The sequence below is a fragment of the Panthera uncia genome, chromosome X (assembly GCF_023721935.1).
Source record: "Panthera uncia isolate 11264 chromosome X, Puncia_PCG_1.0, whole genome shotgun sequence".
Classification (NCBI taxonomy): Eukaryota; Metazoa; Chordata; class Mammalia; order Carnivora; family Felidae; genus Panthera; species Panthera uncia.
In genome coordinates, this window is record NC_064817.1 from 19,278,666 (window position 1) to 19,298,461 (window position 19,796).

General features: G+C 41.0%; 1 protein-coding gene across 5 annotated transcripts in view; it reads left to right on the plus strand.

Moving 5' to 3' along the window:
• Positions 1-15,837, plus strand: part of ZFX (zinc finger protein X-linked) — a 55,073-nt gene extending 39,236 nt beyond the window's left edge. For 4 of the 5 annotated variants that reach the window (XM_049643609.1, XM_049643611.1, XM_049643610.1 and 1 more), the window contains 5 exons: positions 9,204-9,353; positions 9,573-9,716; positions 10,088-10,237; positions 10,772-10,912; positions 11,757-15,837. In XM_049643609.1, coding sequence (XP_049499566.1) covers positions 9,204-9,353; positions 9,573-9,716; positions 10,088-10,237; positions 10,772-10,912; positions 11,757-12,940 — 1,769 coding nt within the window. In that variant the 3' untranslated portion in view covers positions 12,941-15,837. The remainder of the gene's footprint in view (positions 1-9,203; positions 9,354-9,572; positions 9,717-10,087; positions 10,238-10,771; positions 10,913-11,756) is intronic. The other variant, XM_049643613.1, reaches the window with a different exon arrangement.
• The last annotated feature ends 3,959 nt before the right edge of the window (positions 15,838-19,796 follow it).

The following is a 19,796-nucleotide window of genomic DNA, read 5'->3' on the forward strand; positions in this document are numbered from 1 at the left end:
TAATTTTTTCTTTTGATTGGATTTTGGGTTTAGAGGTTTAACAATTGAAGTGATTAAGTAGTAAGACTGTTGGACTTGTCAGAGTAAGTTAGAACAGGCTTTTGATTCAGAGAACCAAATTCCTTCTTTCTTCCACAGCAATACTGACTGCAGCTCTTCTTAAAAGGCCCGATTTCCCTCCTTGATGTTAATCCTAACATTCACGCCTGGGGATCCTGTTAAAACTTGGGAAAAGATTTGTGTATTCAGACTGTCTGTCCCTTGAAGTAAATTATTTAGGAAGTGAAATTGTCTTTATTTTTCTTTCACATTAACCTGTTCCAAGATTTACAGGTAGCTTCTAGTTCTGGAAGGCTGGGATTTTGTGACTGAATCCTTGTCTTCCCTGTGGGTACTGGTCCATAGGTTTATAGGTTTCAAACTTAATTAGACTGTCTTAGAGACTGATTCTGTCCTCTAGCGTGGGATTTCCTTCTGAATTGTTTGTGCCTTCTAAGAAATATATCCTTAAGTTTGACCTACTTCTCCATCCTCTTAGGTTTTTTTTCTTTGAGTCCTCCTTCTCCCAGTGATTTTCCTCTCGAAGCTTTTTCTCGTTCAGCTCCATTCTGAAGTAGTTGCTTTCTAGGCTTAATGTCATGCAGACATTTTTCTGAAAATGTCCTTCTCATTTCCTGAGATTAATCCACTGTTTTCTGGATCCCCATGCCACCTTTGTTCTTGACTTACTCTCTTATTGTAATAGACCACATATTGAAATAACTTCTTAAGGAGTATAGATTGTATACTAAAAAAAGTTTTATTCTACCTTATACTTGACTGATCATTTGGTTAGGTACAGACTTCTAGGTTAAAAAGAATTTTCCCCGAGATCGTGTGATGCCATGTTTCACTGTCACCTAGCATCCAGTGTTACAGTTTAGGAGCCTGATGCCATTTTGACTCTCATTCTTTTGTAGGTGTTTCTTTTTCTTCTGAAAGCTTTCGGGGCGCCTGGGTGGCGCAGTCGGTTAAGCGTCCGACTTCAGCCAGGTCACGATCTCGCGGTCCGTGAGTTCGAGCCCCGCGTCAGGCTCTGGGCTGATGGCTCGGAGCCTGGAGCCTGTTTCCGATTCTGTGTCTCCCTCTCTCTCTGCCCCTCCCCCGTTCATGCTCTGTCTCTCTCTGTCCCAAAAATAAATAAAAAACGTTGAAAAAAAAAAAATTTAAAGACCTTCTCTTTATCCCTACTGGTATGAAATACCACACAGTTGTGCTTAGTTTGGTGTAGGTCTTTTTCATGCATTATGTTTTCATGCATGGTGAGCCCTTTAAATCTAAAGAATCATGTTCTTCAGCTCTCTGAAATACTTCTATTTAATATATTGCAAGAAGAATCTCTGAAATTTCAAACACAGAAAGTGTATACCCCAACATCTGTCTGAACCTGTGTGTTCCAATATGGTAGTCATTAGCCACATGTGGCTCATTAAGTTTAATTAAGTGAAAATTAAATAAAATTAAGTATACAGTTCCTAAGTTGCACCAACCACATTTCAAGTGCTCAATAATCACATGTGGCTAGTGCACATATGGATGTAGAACATTTCCATCATCGCAGAACGTTTTATTGGTTAGCACTGGTCTGTATAGGCTCAATGAAATTACAAAAAACATGTTCTCTTTTTTAAAAGTCAAAGAAGTGATGCAGAAGTTCAAAGAATATATTACAAGACAGTATGAGGCAGATAGAAAGTAAACTAATCAGAAAGAAGTTAAAGAGAAAAATAAAAATATGATCAAGATAAAAGCCACCATAGAAGCAACTATAAGAATAAATATATCTCAGTAAATAAGCATGGGCAGAGGACCCAGCTTTAGGAAATCACAATAATGAAATGGTTAAGGAAAAAAAGGATACAAAAATGTGGAGAAGATGGCTAGATACGGGAGACGGGTAAAGGAGCCAGACACAAGTGAAATTCTGAAAGAAGGGAACAACCAGTGAAATACAAAAATACTTACAATGGAAGAAATTTTCCTAACATAAAGATTAGAATCTTTTAGCGAATTTTCCTAAAATAAAGATCAGATCTTTCTTGTTTCAAGAAATTAACAGAATGATAAAACTAGCAAGTCATAATCAGTAGTGACGTTTAGTGAACTTTAAGGATAAAGAGTATAATGACATGCACACAGAAGTACTCAGTGTGTGATGACAGTGGAACAACTCTACAAAGTTCTGAGAAAATGTAACTTAAGAATTTTATAGCCAGCCAATTTGTTCTTCAAGTAAAGGCCACGGACTGACATTTTCATGTATTCAAGAACTCAGGAACTGTAGTATCCATTAGCCCTTCTTGACAGCCCACCCTATTTGGTAATGAATCTAGCAAACTGAAGGGTCAGTCAGTAGAACCGTAGAATGGAGAAACTGATAAAAGGATTGGTAGTGAGTATTGGCATTCACTTAGTACCAAACTATAAAATATTTGGGAAGTGGAGGTATGTCAGTGTGTTAATTTCCACATCTTTCATAGTAGGATGACAGCAGATACTGGCTTTAAAATTGATTCATGTATTATAAGCAAAATATGACTCTAAATGTTTTTGTAGTATATTATCTTTAGAAGGTTAAGAAGTCGTATAATGGCAAAACATTTACTCGAAGATCAGCATTCATATATTTAAGAAATGAATGTTGTATCTGTACTGTATGTCAGACTGTATTGTAGGCACTTGGGATACATCAATGAACGAAACAGATGTCCATGCCTTCCCCTCCTGGAGATTATATTCTAGCAGAGGTACACTGACATAAATAAGTGATATGGTATAAGTGATACCTTAATGGGAGAAGAAAAGAGTATAAGGAGGATTTGGGGTTGCAAATGTGGCCAGGGTTTGCTAAGAAGGTGACATTTGAGCAGAGACTTGACACGTACAAATCTGAGTTTGGGAGATAGGACTAGAGTGGAGATGCAAAATTGGGAGTTGTTGGCATATAGGTGAAATTTAAGCTATAAAACAGTGACATTGCCAAAGGAGTGATTGTAAATAAACTAAGACCCAAGACTGAGTCCTGAGGTTTACGACATTAAGAGGCCAAGAGGAAGCCCCTGAAAAGGATTGAGGAGGTATGGCCAGTGAAGGAGGAGGAAACCAGAGAGCTTGTGTCCTAGAAGCCAAGTGAGGAAAGTGAAGTAGAGTCAAATGAATGCAGAGAACGGGTGACCTTGATGAACACTTCTGGTCAAGTCATGGTCCCGGCTGAAGTGAGTTTAGAGGATATGGAATAACAAGAATTAGAGAAATGGGATCCAGAGTTTTTGCTTTAAAGGGGGACAAAGAATAGTTTGTTTATATGCTGATAAAAGTGATCCAGCAGAAGGTGTGGGGGAGAGGGGGGCAGGCTTTAGCTGGGAATACAGGTGAGTTGTCTATGGGAACATGCCGGGTTTAGTTCCGGGTAGGTGGGTAGATCTGTTAGTGGATCTTCCAGTTGTTTCAGTTCTCAGTGAAGTAAGAAGATGAACTGAGAGCGAGAATGGGGAGGTGAAATTAGAGATTTGAGGAGACAGAAAACAGGAGGGAAGGTAGCAGGAGAGGTTCGCTTCAGGTTCAGGGCCATGAATTTAAAGTGAAACCAGCGTGCGTGCATGCATGGGAGAGTGCATGTGTGTTTCTGGTCAGATTTAGCTGCATAGGTGCTGGTGGAGAGGCGTAGAGGAAAATTGCAATTAGGCTAGATTGTGGTTCTGCCAAGCCCCTATGATGAAATGAAAGGAATTAGATTTGTTTTGGTGTTGATTTCAAGTAAATTGTAATAATTTTTATTTAAAAATGCCACGTTAAAAGGGCGCCTGGGTGGCTCAGTCCCTCGAACCTCCGACTCTTGATTTCGACTGGGGTCATGATCCCAGGGTCATGAGATTGAGCCCCATGTGGGGGTCTGCTCTGAGCATGGAGCCTGCTTGGGATTCTCTCTCTCTCTCTCTCTCTCTCTCTCTCTCTCTCTCTCCCCCTCCCTCCCCCCCTCCCTCCCTCCCCCCCCCCCCCACCCCCCTCTGCCCCTCTCCTCCACTTGGTCGTGTGTGCGCTCTCTCCAAAATTTAATAAAAAAGGGCATATTACAGTATCCAATTTTCATTAAAATATCCGTTCGCTCTTCCTTTTATTTATAAATATGCATAGGGAAATGTCTAAAGAATGATCTGTAAATTGATAATACTAGGTGGTAGGATTTTTTTTTTTTTTTTTTAAGTAGGCTCCACACCCAGCGCAGAGCCCAACCTTACTACCCTGAGATGAAGACCTGAGCTGAGATCAAGAGTAGGGCACTTAACTGACGTGATCCACCCAGGTGCCCCACTAGGTGGTGGGATTTGGTCACATTTTTATTTCCTTTTAAGGTTGTATTTTTAAGTAATCTCTACACCCAGCGTGGGGCTTGAACTCAGAACCCCAAGATCAAGAGTCACATGCTCTTCCAACTGAGCCAGCTAGACGCCCCTATTTCCTTTTGTATTTTAAAAATACTTTTCTTAAATAGTAAGCTGTATAATTTCTACAAGAAATTATATATATAGCACAGAACAAGAAGCATAAAGGAATGGAAATAGAAAAACAACGTATTGTCTAAGTTCAGGGCACTTGAGGTTTTCTCGGGGCTCCTGGGGGAGATGAGACTGAAGGCAGAAGGCACTTTGCTTTGCTCAGAGGTCAGTGGCTAGACTGTGCAGTTTGTAATTTATTTGGTAGGAAATGGGGTACCATTGTAGGCTAGAGAGTAAGGGGACTGGATCTTCATTTTAGGGAAGCTGACTAAGGGCTGTGTCTAGGGGTATTTGGTAGGAAACGTAGGAAGAGAGAGATCAAATGGTGAAGAGATCTTTTTTTCTTATGTTCATTTGTACAAAATGCAATTCCGCTGCAATCCAGTATCACAAGTTTTTCTATTTTGGCAAATATTGTAATGAAATTTGTCTAGAAACTTAGGTGAGAATGACAAAGCAGTATTACCTATTTTGTAAGGTTTTTGTGAGGAGTAAATGGGACATTTTAAGGGCCTATCATCATGCTCGCCATGAGGTCCAGGGTCCATAAATGTTCCCGTTCTCCGTCACAACCACCATCCTTCCTTGCTATGTAGATTGTTTATCAGTTTAGTTTGGGGGATTTTTTTTAATTAGATCAACATTCGTTTAACAGTTGACTTGAAGTAGTGTACTCCCCCGCCCACCCCAGTAATTTTTCTTTTCCAGAAAGTACTGGGTTTCTGAAATCTTAACGAACTGTGTTTTTAGACACCATACTATTTATTAACATTGCACATAAACATCCTCGATTTTCGGTCTCTGAGAGATTTTACTGACGCTCCTTTGAGGCAGTATAAAATACTGCCTACATTTTGCTATAGTTTTGTTGTTACTAATGAGATTGTCGATAAGTCACATGTTTCTCAGTTTTGAAGTTTAAAATGTCGGATGAGATGTAAAGATTATTCTTATGTAAGGCTTGAGGAAACTGTGATGCCAATTTTGCTTTAACAAAACTAGAAAAACTGCCAAGAAAATCTAACATAGTGATGGGAACTGGTTGGTGGGACTATTGGCGTTTTGTTTTGTTGTAATTCTAAATTTTATACAGTAAACATACATGTCTTAAAAGAATCAGAAGATGAAAATGAAGGTCCGGGTTCTAAAGATAGGTGCCTCTTCTCTCATCCCTCACTCATTAGCTCACTGACTTTGGGCAAGTCACATGCCATCTCCGAGTCTTTTTTTCTCTATCTGGAAAAGGTAAGAATCAAAATAACAGTACATAGAAATGATGAGGAAATAGCAAAATGTCATGCCATTGGTAGTTATTATTAGAAGTAGTCTTAATTTCCAGAAATTATGCTCTTCTCTTTTGGCCTAGTACCAAAGCTCTAGTCCTTCATTACCACATTAGAAGAAGGCACTTAGGCAGAAATCATACGTATGATGACTCAGTTTTATCAAAGGCACCTTTGTCTGGTTTTAGAAATGCATTTTTAATGGTAGCTCTAAAATCACAGGGAAAGTTTGAGTAGTTAACAGAACCATCGACGTGGGCCTTTTTTTTTTTTTTTTTTAACAAATCACTTCTGTAATATTTCATATTCAGAATAATTTCCTAAGTTGAGTTAGTGGGATAGATTCTCAAGGTGAAAATCTGAAGGTGAATTCTGCTTTTGTTTGATAATAGAATAGCTTTGCTTGGCTCAGGTGAGCCTGTATATTTCAAATGTGTTTTCCCACACATTTATGAAAGCAAACAGAAAGGTCTTTTACTCCGGATTATAGGTAAATTAAATACATGACATTTTGCAAGTTCCAAAATGATTAGATTTCTCAGTCATCAAACATCTTATCTTGTGAATACCAACAAACTAACCTGTGCAAAACAGCTAGCCTGACCTTGTTTTTTGTAAACACAAGGACATTTGATTTTCCAGTACCTGTTAAAATCAGTTTTGACACACGAAGGGCAAGCTTCGTTAACAGCATCAAAGGGTTCAGAGATGATTTCTCTGAAGATGTAACAGATTTACTCAGGACTCTCCTGTGAGTTTGGTGAGATCTTCATCCTTCTAATGCTACCTCAGTTTGAAATTCCAAAGCTCCCTTTAAGAAAATAGCCTTGGCTCAGTCAGCTGGGTATGTCATAAAAATATTTAGCTTTGAAAAAGGGTAAATACATACCAGGCCAGAAATAAGGTCTTAATGCCAAATCTTTCTCCCTCCAAACCATTTTTATAAAGCATAGTCAAGATACTGGAATTTAGGTAGTTATGTGCAGAGTTCAGGGAACCTTTCTTTGTTTTTGTGGTTTTGGTTTTGGGAGTTTTTTTGTTGCTGTCTTTTGTTTTTGTTTTTAGAGAGTGGTGGGCAGAGAGAGAGGATCCTAAGCAGGCCCCATGCCCAGTGCAGAGCCCTGCTCAGGGTTCCATCTCAGGACAGTGAGATCATGACCTGAGCCAAAATCAAGAGTCAGATGTTTAACCGACTGAGGCACCCAGGTGCCCCTCTTTATTTTTTTAAACCACGAAGAGCTTAACCAGCTGATCTCTTTGAACCTTCATATTGTGAAGCTTGTCCCGGATCAGCTCATTTTCTCAAACTTATTAAGCTCTTCACCCAGTCTGCCATCTTCTCACTGATAACTGCAGCCCTTGCCTGCAGTTTCATATCCACAGTTGGAGCCATCAGCCTTGAACTCCTCCAGCTTCCGACACTACAGCCTTCCCTCTTAACGTACCTTCCCCCAAACGTACCGTTTGCATCCATGTTTACCGCCTCGAGTTTCAAGAGGATAACATGTTGCTCCCCCAGTCTAAGGGAAATTTCTTCATCTTTGCCTCCAGTTTCATCTTCCCTTTTTCCTCTAAGATCTTGATCCACAAGTTTTGCCGTGTCCTCTGGCTTCAGCTTCTTGTTGTACTTGCTCCCACAGACTGAATATGCTTGGGTATTTTTATTAATTAAACAGAAAAGTCCTCGACCCTGCAACCCATTCTAGTTAGTGCCCCTTTGTTCTCCGTTTTAGAATGAGACTTCTTGAAGAAATGCACACCTTCCACTTTAATCTGACCCCATCTAGCCTTCACTACACTGTTTTTCACCGGGAGCAGGAGTGACTTCTGGGTTGCTGTGGTCAGTACAGACCTTCCTCCTTCAGTCGTGCGCACGCTGCGTTATTGCCATGGGCCTCACTAGGCTTCTTGGAATTTATAACTCCCTAGCTTCCTTTGTGATCTTCCACCAACCTCTCCGGCTTTCCCTTCTCGGATTCCTTTGTGAACTCTTCTGGTCCCTCCCTTAAACCGTGATGTTCCTCAGGATATCCTTGCCCCTCTCCGCTCACACTGCAGGTCCTCACCGTGTGATCTCAGGGCTAGTTGACACGGACTTGGTGGCTCCAAATCTGTGTCAGCCTTCAGCCTTTCAGACTCCCAATATTCAGCAACTGACCTCACACATCTCGTCGACTGAATCATTGGTTCATCAGTATTCTGAGCATCCACCATCACCAGACTCGGTCCTGAAAGACTGAATAATGAAATGGCAGGTTCCGCTCTGTCAGTCGGAGGGATGGGGGAAGATCCCTGAGAGTGAATACAGTGAACTGCATACTCTGCGAGAAACAAGCAGAGGGTGCTGGGAATGTAAAAGGATAGGGGCAGGCACCAGCTCTGAGAGCTTTTAGGGATGTTACCTCCCGGACCTTAAATTAATTAATCATGCAGGAAGAGAGGTCCTTCTTGACGTTTCCTCCTCCAGTCACTCAGTCACCTAAATCAGAAACCCCATAGTTATCCTTGGCTCCTCTGTCATGTTCAGTTTTGGGTCTTAAGTCCTGCCGTTTCAGTTCTGAGACGGGGCTCATGTCCAGCCCTCTTCCCCATCTGCTTCTGTCCTGATTCGAGGCCTCGTCATCCTTTGCCTGCCTTATTGCTGTAGACTCACAAGTGGTATCCTTGCTTTGTCTTGATCCCTTTGCATCCACTTTTCTAAAGGCCAGCGCGGTGTAGCAAAAATGGTGCTGTGCCCTTGTCGCTGCTCTGCTTAAAAGTCTCTGATCAGAATCTCTAAATCTGCCCACATACCTGGCTTCACCCCTAGATTCTGATTCTGTAGTGCCTCTGGGCTGGGGCCTGTGTTTTTAAGTTCCCTAAGAGATACTGACATCTGACCCGATTGAGAAACCTCTGGCCTACCACTGTCAAGTCTCTGAGCTCCTCTGCCTGGTTGCACAAGGCCCTCCGTGACCCCAGCTTTGGCTTAGCAGACAGCCACATTTCCCACCGTGCCCGCGTGTCTACTTGTCTAGGGAAAATTATCCAGTTTCATATGACTCATGTTAGAGATTGTATTCGTAAAAAAGACTTTTTTTTTTTTTTTTAAATTTTTTTTTTTAACATTTATTTATTTTTGAGACAGAGAGAGACAGAGCATGAACGGGGGAGGGGCAGAGAGAGAGGGAGACACAGAATCGGAAGCAGTCTCCAGGCTCTGAGCTGTCAGCCCAGAGCCCGACGCGGGGCTCGAACTCGCGGACCGCGAGATCGTGACCTGAGCTGAAGTCGGACGCTTAACCGACTGAGCCACCCAGGCGCCCCAAAAAAGACTTTTAAAAACGGTAACGTTTTGTTTAAGTGTCTGCTATTGTTATTTGTAATGCATTCCCTGCGTTTTCAGTGGATGATGCTGGCAAAATAGAACACGATGGTTCCTCTGGAATGACCATGGATGCAGAGTCGGAAATCGATCCTTGTAAAGTGGATGGCACTTGCCCTGAAGTCATCAAGGTGTACATTTTTAAAGCCGACCCTGGAGAGGATGACTTAGGTAAGAGGAAAGTTTCAGCATAACCTGCATCCGGATCAGCCGCTTCAACCCGGTGACTTTTGGGTGGTCTGGATTGAGAACCTTTGAAACCTATTCGGAAGATAACTTTTAAGCAAGGATTTCCATGTAGGGGGAGAAAAGTCTGTAAAATGTAGTAAGTCACCCGGATGGAAATGAAGTTTTCAGATAAATTCTCGGAGCTGTCGTCTTCCCTGATAGGTGGCACCGTAGACATTGTGGAGAGTGAACCTGAGAATGACCACGGAGTTGAATTACTTGATCAGAATAGCAGTATTCGTGTGCCAAGGGAAAAGATGGTTTATATGACTGTCAACGACTCTCAGCAAGAAGACGAAGATTTAAGTAAGTAGGTGCCCTTTTTGTGGGAGAAAAATTTTGTTTCTGTAGCGCCCTCTTTAAATCTGGTCAGAATTTGAAGGAAACGAGTAGCGTTACTGTACAGATTATTATGCTGCCGTATCCCAGGGGCAGTATCAGCGACTCTACGTACGCTTCGAATGTTGCTTTAAAAACGGGTTAGGGTGAAAGCCAAGGAATGGAGGAGGGTTCATTCAGCAAGTATCTGTTGACCGCTCACGACTGTGTGGAAGCTGTGTTCTAGGTGTGTAACGTTTGGGCCTTTCTGCCTGCCTCTTCACCGAATCTGAGTACAGACGTCTCCCCTGCCATCTCTGTAAACACGGTCACAAAGGTTTATATCACTTCCTATTCAGATGTTGCTGAAATCGCTGATGAAGTTTATATGGAAGTGATCGTGGGAGAGGAGGACGCTGCTGCCGCGGCGGCCGCCGCCGTGCACGAGCAGCAGATGGACGACAACGAAATCAAGACCTTCATGCCAATAGCGTGGGCGGCAGCTTACGGTAAGTCGCTCAGCAGCTCCTTGGACGCCGTTGGCTCGTGAACATGACTCCATGCCTGGAAACGGTGCCTGTTGTCCTAGGGTTCCAAAATACGAAATACCAGTGCCCTGTAAGGGTTATTTGATTTGAGCACAAGTAGAGGAAGATTATAAAGTCTACTTTTTGTCTTTATTTCTAACAGGAATTTCCTTCATGTGTTTATTACGTAGAAGGGAGTACTGCAAGAAGTGCACAGGCTTTCCAGCCGAAACTTTTCCTCTTGATTGTATCTGGCCCATGACTTTGCAGTTTGGGGAGACGACAGGGGAGTCCATGGGGCACAATGCTGACCTGTGTTTTTTAGATCTGGAAGCTAGGCATTTCCTACCGTCTCACTATAATGAACGTGGTCATACAACCCATTACCTAGAATGGGGACTCTCTGTCATTCATGAGTATCATGGCTTACTTTTCATTGTTATAGTTAATAAAGAATCCCTAATTTTTTATAATTTATAATACTGTATAATTTTGTTTTTTAATGCGCATTGTTAGGTAATAATTCTGATGGAATTGAAACCCGGAATGGCACTGCAAGTGCCCTCTTGCACATAGATGAGTCTGCTGGGCTCGGCAGACTGGCTAAACAAAAACCAAAGAAAAGGAGAAGACCTGATTCCAGGCAGTACCAAACAGGTGAGGGCACATGAGTTCCACAGCGCAGCGTGCTTTGCGAGCTCTCAGATGAAACCCTAGCGTGTGTCCACGGAGGTGTTGTGATGGCATTCTAGCTGCTAGACCACATTGTAGCTTCTGTGTACTGAATTTGAAAATATAATTTTAAGAATTCAGTGATATTCATGAATGATTTCCTGGGAGAAAAAGAAACAAGGAATGGATCGAACATGGATGGGAAAAAAATTCAAAACGTGGGTGATTTTTATGTGGAAATGAGAAGAAATCCCTCAAATATGTCGCAGGCATTAACTCTTTTAAAAACTCAATGACTACAAAGAATCTGATTCTGTTAGCATAAAGTAGGCATACTTTATAGAGCAGGAGGACGGGTACTCGAGTTCATGTGACCTATTCCTGTCTATTTGTGTATGGCAATTTGCATATGAAATTTCTCATAGGTGGGTTTAAGCTCTACTGTAAGTTGACACAAAATTACGTTTTTTGGAATCGGCAGAGCAGGAATTGTGATTACGACACTTTATTTTTCAAAATAATTTTCTACCGAGCGATATAGCTCCAGTCGTTAGTTGGTAGGAGTCACATATTTATTGATTGATTTTTCAAACTGGAGGGACTGAGGTTGGTACAGTCAGCCTGAATGAAGTTTTCAGACCAGGGTTCTCTTTATGACCAGGTTGCTGTCTCTCTTACATTGAAAACTGGCAGAAGGAATGTTAAGTAGCCAATAGCTTAACGTAGGAACACTTGCTTAATGATGTTCAGAACGCACACTTTGAATGCTTGAAGAAACCAAAACAGAACTTGGTTTGATCACTCATGTTCCTTTCTTTTCCTTTCTTAGCAATAATTATTGGCCCTGATGGACATCCATTGACTGTCTATCCCTGCATGATTTGTGGGAAAAAATTTAAGTCCAGAGGTTTTTTGAAAAGGCACATGAAAAACCATCCCGAACACCTTACCAAGAAGAAGTACCGCTGTACTGACTGTGATTACACTACCAATAAGAAGATAAGTTTACACAACCACCTGGAGAGCCACAAGCTGACCAGCAAGGCCGAGAAGGCCATCGAATGCGATGAGTGTGGGAAGCATTTCTCTCACGCTGGGGCTTTGTTTACTCACAAAATGGTGCATAAGGAGAAAGGAGCCAACAAAATGCACAAGTGTAAATTCTGTGAATACGAGACAGCTGAACAAGGCTTACTGAATCGCCACCTTTTGGCGGTCCACAGCAAGAACTTTCCTCATATTTGCGTGGAGTGCGGTAAAGGTTTTCGTCACCCGTCAGAGCTCAAGAAGCACATGCGAATCCATACTGGGGAGAAGCCGTACCAGTGCCAGTACTGCGAATATAGGTCTGCAGACTCTTCTAACTTGAAAACGCATGTAAAAACTAAGCATAGTAAAGAGATGCCATTCAAGTGTGACATCTGTCTTCTGACTTTCTCAGATACCAAAGAGGTGCAGCAACATGCTCTTATCCACCAAGAAAGCAAAACACACCAGTGTTTGCACTGTGACCACAAGAGTTCGAACTCGAGCGACTTGAAACGACACATAATTTCAGTCCATACGAAGGACTACCCCCACAAGTGTGACATGTGTGATAAAGGCTTTCACAGGCCTTCTGAACTCAAGAAACACGTGGCTGCCCACAAGGGTAAAAAAATGCACCAGTGTAGACATTGTGACTTTAAGATTGCAGATCCATTTGTTCTAAGTCGCCATATTCTCTCAGTTCACACAAAAGATCTTCCGTTTCGGTGTAAGAGATGTAGAAAGGGATTTAGGCAACAGAACGAGCTTAAAAAGCATATGAAGACACACAGTGGCAGGAAAGTGTACCAGTGTGAGTACTGTGAGTATAGCACTACAGACGCCTCGGGCTTTAAACGGCACGTTATCTCCATTCATACGAAAGACTATCCTCACCGTTGTGAGTACTGCAAGAAGGGGTTCCGACGACCTTCAGAAAAGAACCAGCACATAATGCGACATCATAAGGAGGTTGGCCTCCCCTGATAGTCCTTCTACAGACATTTATGGAGATGTTGGCCTTGAAGCAGAAATCTCATTTTAAAGCCAGTCAGTCTCGTTCACATACAATACTGTATATTGATTTATGCTGTGTACAAATAGAATTATTGCTTCTAGTTGAGTTTTGTTGGTTTTTTTTTTTACATTTTGTTTAATAGTGTGTTCTGAATTCTATTCAGTTTGTTTAATAAATGGGGGAAAGCAGCAACAAATAAGTTGCTTTTAATAAAGTAATCCTTGATGCTATACTGGATTTTTCTATCTTACAAGTTTTATATTTATTTAAATATTTACCTTGCTTACCTTGATGGTACTCTTCTAAGACCATTTAACTTAAAGTTAAGGTAACTTTAGATTGGTAACTCTGAAAGTATTCGTGTTGACTCATTTTTTTTTTTCCCCATGAATTTCTCACAATAAAATTGTCAGAGACATCTATTAACATAAACGGGAGATTTTACAGTCAGGTCTAATTATCCTAACATGGAAGTCCTTGACTTGTCTTGCTTGCTCTTCTCAGACCACATGACAGTGAAAGTTTCCATTTGAGCTTTTGCCACCCGGGCATCGCTGAGGAAAGAACAGTGGCTGGGTTCGTCTTTACTTTTCATTTCGTTGAGCAGACAAGCTGTACTTTTTGCAAGGCGGGGGGGGGGGGGGGGGGGGCTTTCTTTGGTGTATTTACATCTTTTGTCAGCATAGCAGACTTCTAGAAAACTTCCTTGACAAATTTGGCTTGATCATGTTGTATTTTGATTATTCCGTCTGTGCTGCTCTGTCTCAGAATGGTTGTGTGTTACAAATGAGATTATCGAGGACTGCATTTTGGAATCTCCTTGAGGTAATTCGTGGCTTGTAGGATCTTTTGCGACTTTATATATGTAAATGTACCCTGAATTATATATATGCACATATATAGAGAACATGTATCTGTGTGTATTGCTTATTTTACATATTTATACACACAACCCCAGTAGTAGTTGTTTAAGATCTATAATGAAAAGTATTAAATTTACAATAACACGAAAGATGCAGGGATGCATGAGAGAGCATTTTGTAAATCATGCTCTTCAGAGAGACTACTCAGGTGAAGAATTAGAAGGAAAATAAGGACACTAGTATTTTTAAAGAGTTAAAGGTATTTTCTTTTAAATATCTTTGGTAATTGAAAAATAGACGTTACGATGTTTCTAGATAGAATGTTTTCATACAACTTCAGCTCCATGCCTTTATATTTTTCTGAAAAGCTAATGAGCATCCAGGCAGAACTCCCTCCGTTCTCTCAGAGAAACTCTTGAGGGAACTCTGTGTCTGTCACCCAGTGAAGGGGGATTAAGGAAGCCACAGCTCCGTGTCCCAGAGATTGGGTGCTAATGATGACTTCCGCTTGGCAGGTCCAGCCTGCTCTGTTACGTCTTAGTTACAGTTAGCAAACTTTAAAAACCTGAACACTCAAATTGGCTTTGGTTAGAAGATAAAGGTGTGTTTAAGTGCGTGAGGAAAATCTGAGGCCTTATTTGGAACATCCCCAAGTCTTTCACGGTTTTGTTTTTCTTTGAGAGTTGGTATTTTTTAAACAGTTCTGAATCAGTTCAGAAGCGCATACACTGAAGTCAGTTACTTAGAATTGGATCATGCGAAGATGGATCTTGGAAAATGCAGAACAGTTTTTGGGGTCCTTTAGATGGGATGTCAGCATGTGAGTATCCGGCACGCTGTAGGAGATTTAGTAAGGACTTTGCTTCCCACCTGATAGCTGCCTTGCCACTTCATGATGGTGCTCCTTCCCCTTTGTGCTGTTCGGGTTTAACCTTTCATCTTTCTCTTTGCCATTGATACTTGTATTCAAGAATTCTATTTATAGGGTTAGAAATCTAAATATTTGGTGTTTGGCAAGCCTCTGAAGTGCTAGATTGATTTCATCCACTTGGAAATCAAGTGCTTTAGGCTGGTATGAACTCCAACCTGAATGCCAGTTAAAGCCAAGGCATGGGCCCATCCCAGCGGGAGCTCCTGTGCTCTCTTGGCCCCATAAACATTCTTTTTTTTTTTTTTTTTTTTTTAAGCGTAACTTACAATTGTGTGATTCATTGCCCTGCAGTACTATTCTTGAAAGCTCTGTCTGTTTTTTTGTGAGAACCTTTAAAATCTCCCTTGATTTCTTTTTCCCAGAAGTCATGTAAAAGAAAACACTTAAGTGAAAGTGGAAAGTTATTAACTTTAAAACATGCTGTAAAATTAGTACAGAAAATATAAAGAATTGGTCATTTAACTATATTTTTTTAAATAAACTGAAAGATAAAGAACACAACACTGTACACACTTTATATTTCTCTTACATAGTCTGGAATCATACACAGCTATTTTCTTTTTAAAGCACAATATTGAAACCTTTAAAAGGTATTTAAGGGTTTGGTCAAGTGAATATGATAAGATGTATTTGTCTGTATAAAGAGAAAATGAACTTGTAGTCACTGTTATGTACTGACATTAGTTACAACCTAGTTTTAATTCTTAAAACAATTTTGATTAGCAAAGCTAAAAAAAATGGATGTTTCAGTTAAATGTTTTAAAGAGGTACAGATTTTTACAAGGACATAATATAAGTTATTGTTCTGTAGAAATATCCTATTAAATATTGTATGTCCCTCCCTCTGTACACTTTGTAAAAAAAGTAAAATACATAAAAAGAAAATCATATAGGGATGTGTGACATTATTGTAATTGTGTACTTGAGAATAACGTGCAAAAATAAAAATCAGAATATTTTCCTGTTAATGGATGTTTAGTCTATTTGATACCAGTACTAAGTTAATGCTTTTTCTTAAGGAAAAAAATGTACAGTTTTTGTAAACCTAATAAACATCAAAAGCAGTGGATTATTTTCATTTCCCCATTTCTTAATTCCTTTTATGTAACAGTGGAATGCAAAATGCTTGATTGCTTTGAATTTTGTGACTCAGTGCAAATACTCATACTAGTTGAGCCCTGCGAATTTGCAAGTCATATAGCAGAGAACTTAAGAGGTGATTGGTGAGTCCTTTGATGAGCATGTCCTTGAAGTTCTTTTTTTTTTTTTTTCCTTTTATCTTCATAAGGGATTTGTTTTATTAGCATTCTCCGGTTCCCCAGACGTGAATTTGCCCTGCATAAAGTTGTTTTTGAGAGCACTTAAAGTTCATTGCAGCATCAACCCACAGCACATTTAATCCCTGGGTGTTGTCCTCACCTCCACAGCAGAGAAGCCCTGCTCTCGAGTGACACCTTTGTGTCAAGTTTGGAGTGCTTTAGTTAGTAGACGCTAAGGTACTAGAGAACGGCCAGTGTCATGTGAAAATCAGATGTTAGGTAAAAGCTACCAGGAGTTCAAAGAGAGTGATAGATGGATTTGAGCCGTCTTTGATTTTTATTTTTTATTTTATTTATTTTAATTTTGTTAACGTTTATTTTTGAGAGGGAGACAGAGCACGAGCAGGGGAGGAGCAGAGAGAGGAGACACAGAATCCGAAGCGGGCTGCAGGCTCCGAGTTGTCAGCACAGAGCCCATGAGCCGTGAGATCGTGACCTGACCTGTAGTCGGACGCTTAACCGACCGACAGCCACCCAGGCGTCGCAAGCCATCTTTCTTTTTAGAGACGAGATCCTTCAGATCTTCAACTATTGTAGGTACAAGTGTTTGCCTGATAGTTGAAATAGTAAATAATTAGAACTTGAGGTAAATGGTCAAGAGAACATGGTGTCACTGTCCAGATCCATAAGTCACGCAAAACCGTGGCGTGTGAAAAACTTGGTGGTAATGGAATGCCTGGTAGACAACATCTTACCAGTCTGATCCCAAGCGGTCGCATAATGTACTGCTCTGTTCTCTGGGAAAAGCGTGACTGGTCAAAATCCTAAAGGGGTGATGTTTTAGAGCAGTGGTTTTTGAAGTGTGGTCTGGCAGCACTGACCGCATCATAATCACTCGGGACTTGGTTAAGGATAAAAGTTCTCAGCCGCGCACCACACCCACCGAATCGGGAAACGGAGCTCGAGACCCAGTGATCTGTGTCTTACTGTGCCCTCTGAGTGATTCTGATGCACGTTCAAGTTGGGGAAAACATTTTAGAGCACTTGAGCTGGAAGGATTCCTGGTGCAACATTTTGTGTGGTAGGGCAAGGCGATCTCTCTCACACACACACAACCCCAGAAATAAGCAGGGAGGGTGAGATGGGACTTCGCTTATACCTTTGGTTTACCTTTTTTTAAAAAGTGCGAGCCCGCCAGACAGCGTATCTTTTTCAGTACCCGTGTAAACAGCCTATACTTGTAAATCTTGGATGGCCTCCCCTACGTTACAGTCCTCAAAGGTCAATAGGATTCAGAGGAAGAAGACTCAGCCAGTAAGAGAGAAAAGCTGAAAAGTGTGTGTGTTTAATTGGCCCAACATTACTTACGCAATTCATACCTGAAAAACCACTTTGCCACATTCTGCAGCTGTTTTGATGAGGTCAAAATTAAGTTTGCCCTTTTGAATTTTATTTTATCTCTTGTGTATATATTGTTTGCCTTTTTCATAAAATAATTCTTGGATTTGTTCTATATCGTTTCTGTTATTTTTGACATCTTTGCTGTTGTAAATAAATTCCTATTTTGTTTTAAGTTACCCTAGTGGAGTGTTGGCTATGGACAAGGCACACACGCACACACACACACAAATGGGGAGGCTTAAATCACAAAGTTAATAAGTCCCCAACACTTCAAACTGGAAGTGATGTGACCCCTTCCATTCAGCATTTCTAGCATCGATGAGATACCACTATAGCATCTGCACCTACCCTGACTTTAATATCATTTTCTTGACTTTCATGAATTCTTAGTTTACCAAGTTTGAGGTCAACCTCAAGAATTATTTTCGTTTTTTTTTTTTTTTTTTTTTTTTTTTATTTTCGTTTTTTTTTTTTTTTTTTTTTCCTATTCCCATGGTCTCTCGTGTTCTTTGTATTGCTGATACTGGTGGGCACGAAGGATTTGGCATTGTGACCTGCTGATACTGTAAAGCCGCCGTGATACTTGGCTGCGGAAAACCAGCTTAGGGGTTTTCGGTGGCTTTTATTGTTCCCGTCATGTGAATGACCGCAGAAGTACCTAAACTCGTCGATGAAAACAGAATAGCTAACTGCACCCCTGTTACGCTTCTCAAGAGAGGCGAGTTTCTGCTTCTCCTTTATGGTTGTGTTTGGCTTTACGTTCAGAAGCCATTTCCTTTTGTCCGAGCTTCTTTGAGATAAGGAGCGCTGTTGCATTCGTGTCTTGGGGTTTGGGGGGCTCTGATGACACCCATTCTCCTCTTTGGGTTCGAACCACATTGGGAAGTGACGTACAACACCAGTTCAATGTGTGACTTCTGGTAAAATCGAATCAGGGACACAGAGGCCAAATCTCGTCCCCCTCAGTTTAGGCTTCGAATGATGCAGCCAGGCACTCGAAGTCACTCGGAGCCCTTGAGACTGCTTGGTCTCCCACCAGAGAAATGGAGCAAGTGGGACAGAATGGCTGCAGCAACACCCCCCCCCCCCCCCACCGCCCGCCAGCTCTCCTAGGCCAGGACTCACAGAAGGCAGAGAAGTCCCCTCATGCCATCTTCATAAAATAGGAAGGGTTAGTCCAACTCTGGGTTGCCTTCTGGCGTTAGCCCACTAGCGGAATGTGAGGTTCTCACCTTTAGCCTTAAATATTTGTTGTTTTTCCCCAGTAAACTTTTATTTGCCCCCTCTTCAGGTGGTTGTTGTGACAGACTTAAAGATTTAGTTCCTGTTTCTTCTAGGCCAGTATGCTTTAGTTTTTCCTCCGAAAACTAACTTTTCAAGGGCAAGTTTGCTTATTCAAAGATAACTTCACAAGTTATTTTTATTACATGTCACAAAATTTAGAAAAACGATCACCCACAATGCCACTTGCTCTGTTTAAGGGGGTTCATCTTTGTTCTCTTCCAGTCTTTGTACATGGGAATCCTTTATCTGTCTCGTTACCACAGCATCGATTCTGTGTTCAGGAATTTTCATTTCAAACATCAACTATTTCCATATCTATTGGTTGTCTTTAAAAAATTTTTAGTGCACATTCTTTATGGAGGCAATATGGAAAATTCGGTATGGTACTGAGAAGACAGTAAAACACCTTCCTTTTTCAGTCCCATTACCTAGAACATACTATCTTTTTTGTTTTTTAAAAAGTTTTAATTTTAATTCCAGTTAGTTAACATACAGCGTTAGATTAGTTTCAGGTGTACGATATAGTGATTCACCGTTTCCTTACAACTCCCGGTGCTCATCATGACAGTGCCCTCCTTAATCCCCATCCCCTACTTTACCAATCCCCCCCCCCCCGCCACACACACACCCTCTAGTAACCATCAGTTTGTTCTCCATAATTAAGAGTCTATTTCTTGATTTGTCTCTTATTTTTTCTCTTTGCGTATTTGTCTTGTTTCTTAAATTCCACCTGAGTGAAATCATATGGTATTTGTCTTTCTTTGACTTATTTCACTTAGCGTTATACTCTCTAGCTCCGTCCGTGCCATTGCAAATGGCAAGATTCCATCCTTTTTATGGCTGCATAATATTCCGGTGTGTGTGTGTGTGTGTGTGTGTGTGTGTGTGTGTATCACATCTTTATGCATTCATCAATTGATGGACCCTTGGGTTGCTTCCATCTTGGCCATTGTAAATAGTGCTGCTATAAATATAGGGATGCATGTATCCCTTTGAATTAGTGTTTTTTGTATCCTTTGGATAAATACTTAGTAGTGCAATTGCTGGATCGTAGGGTAGTTCTAGCTTTAACTTTTATGAGGAACCT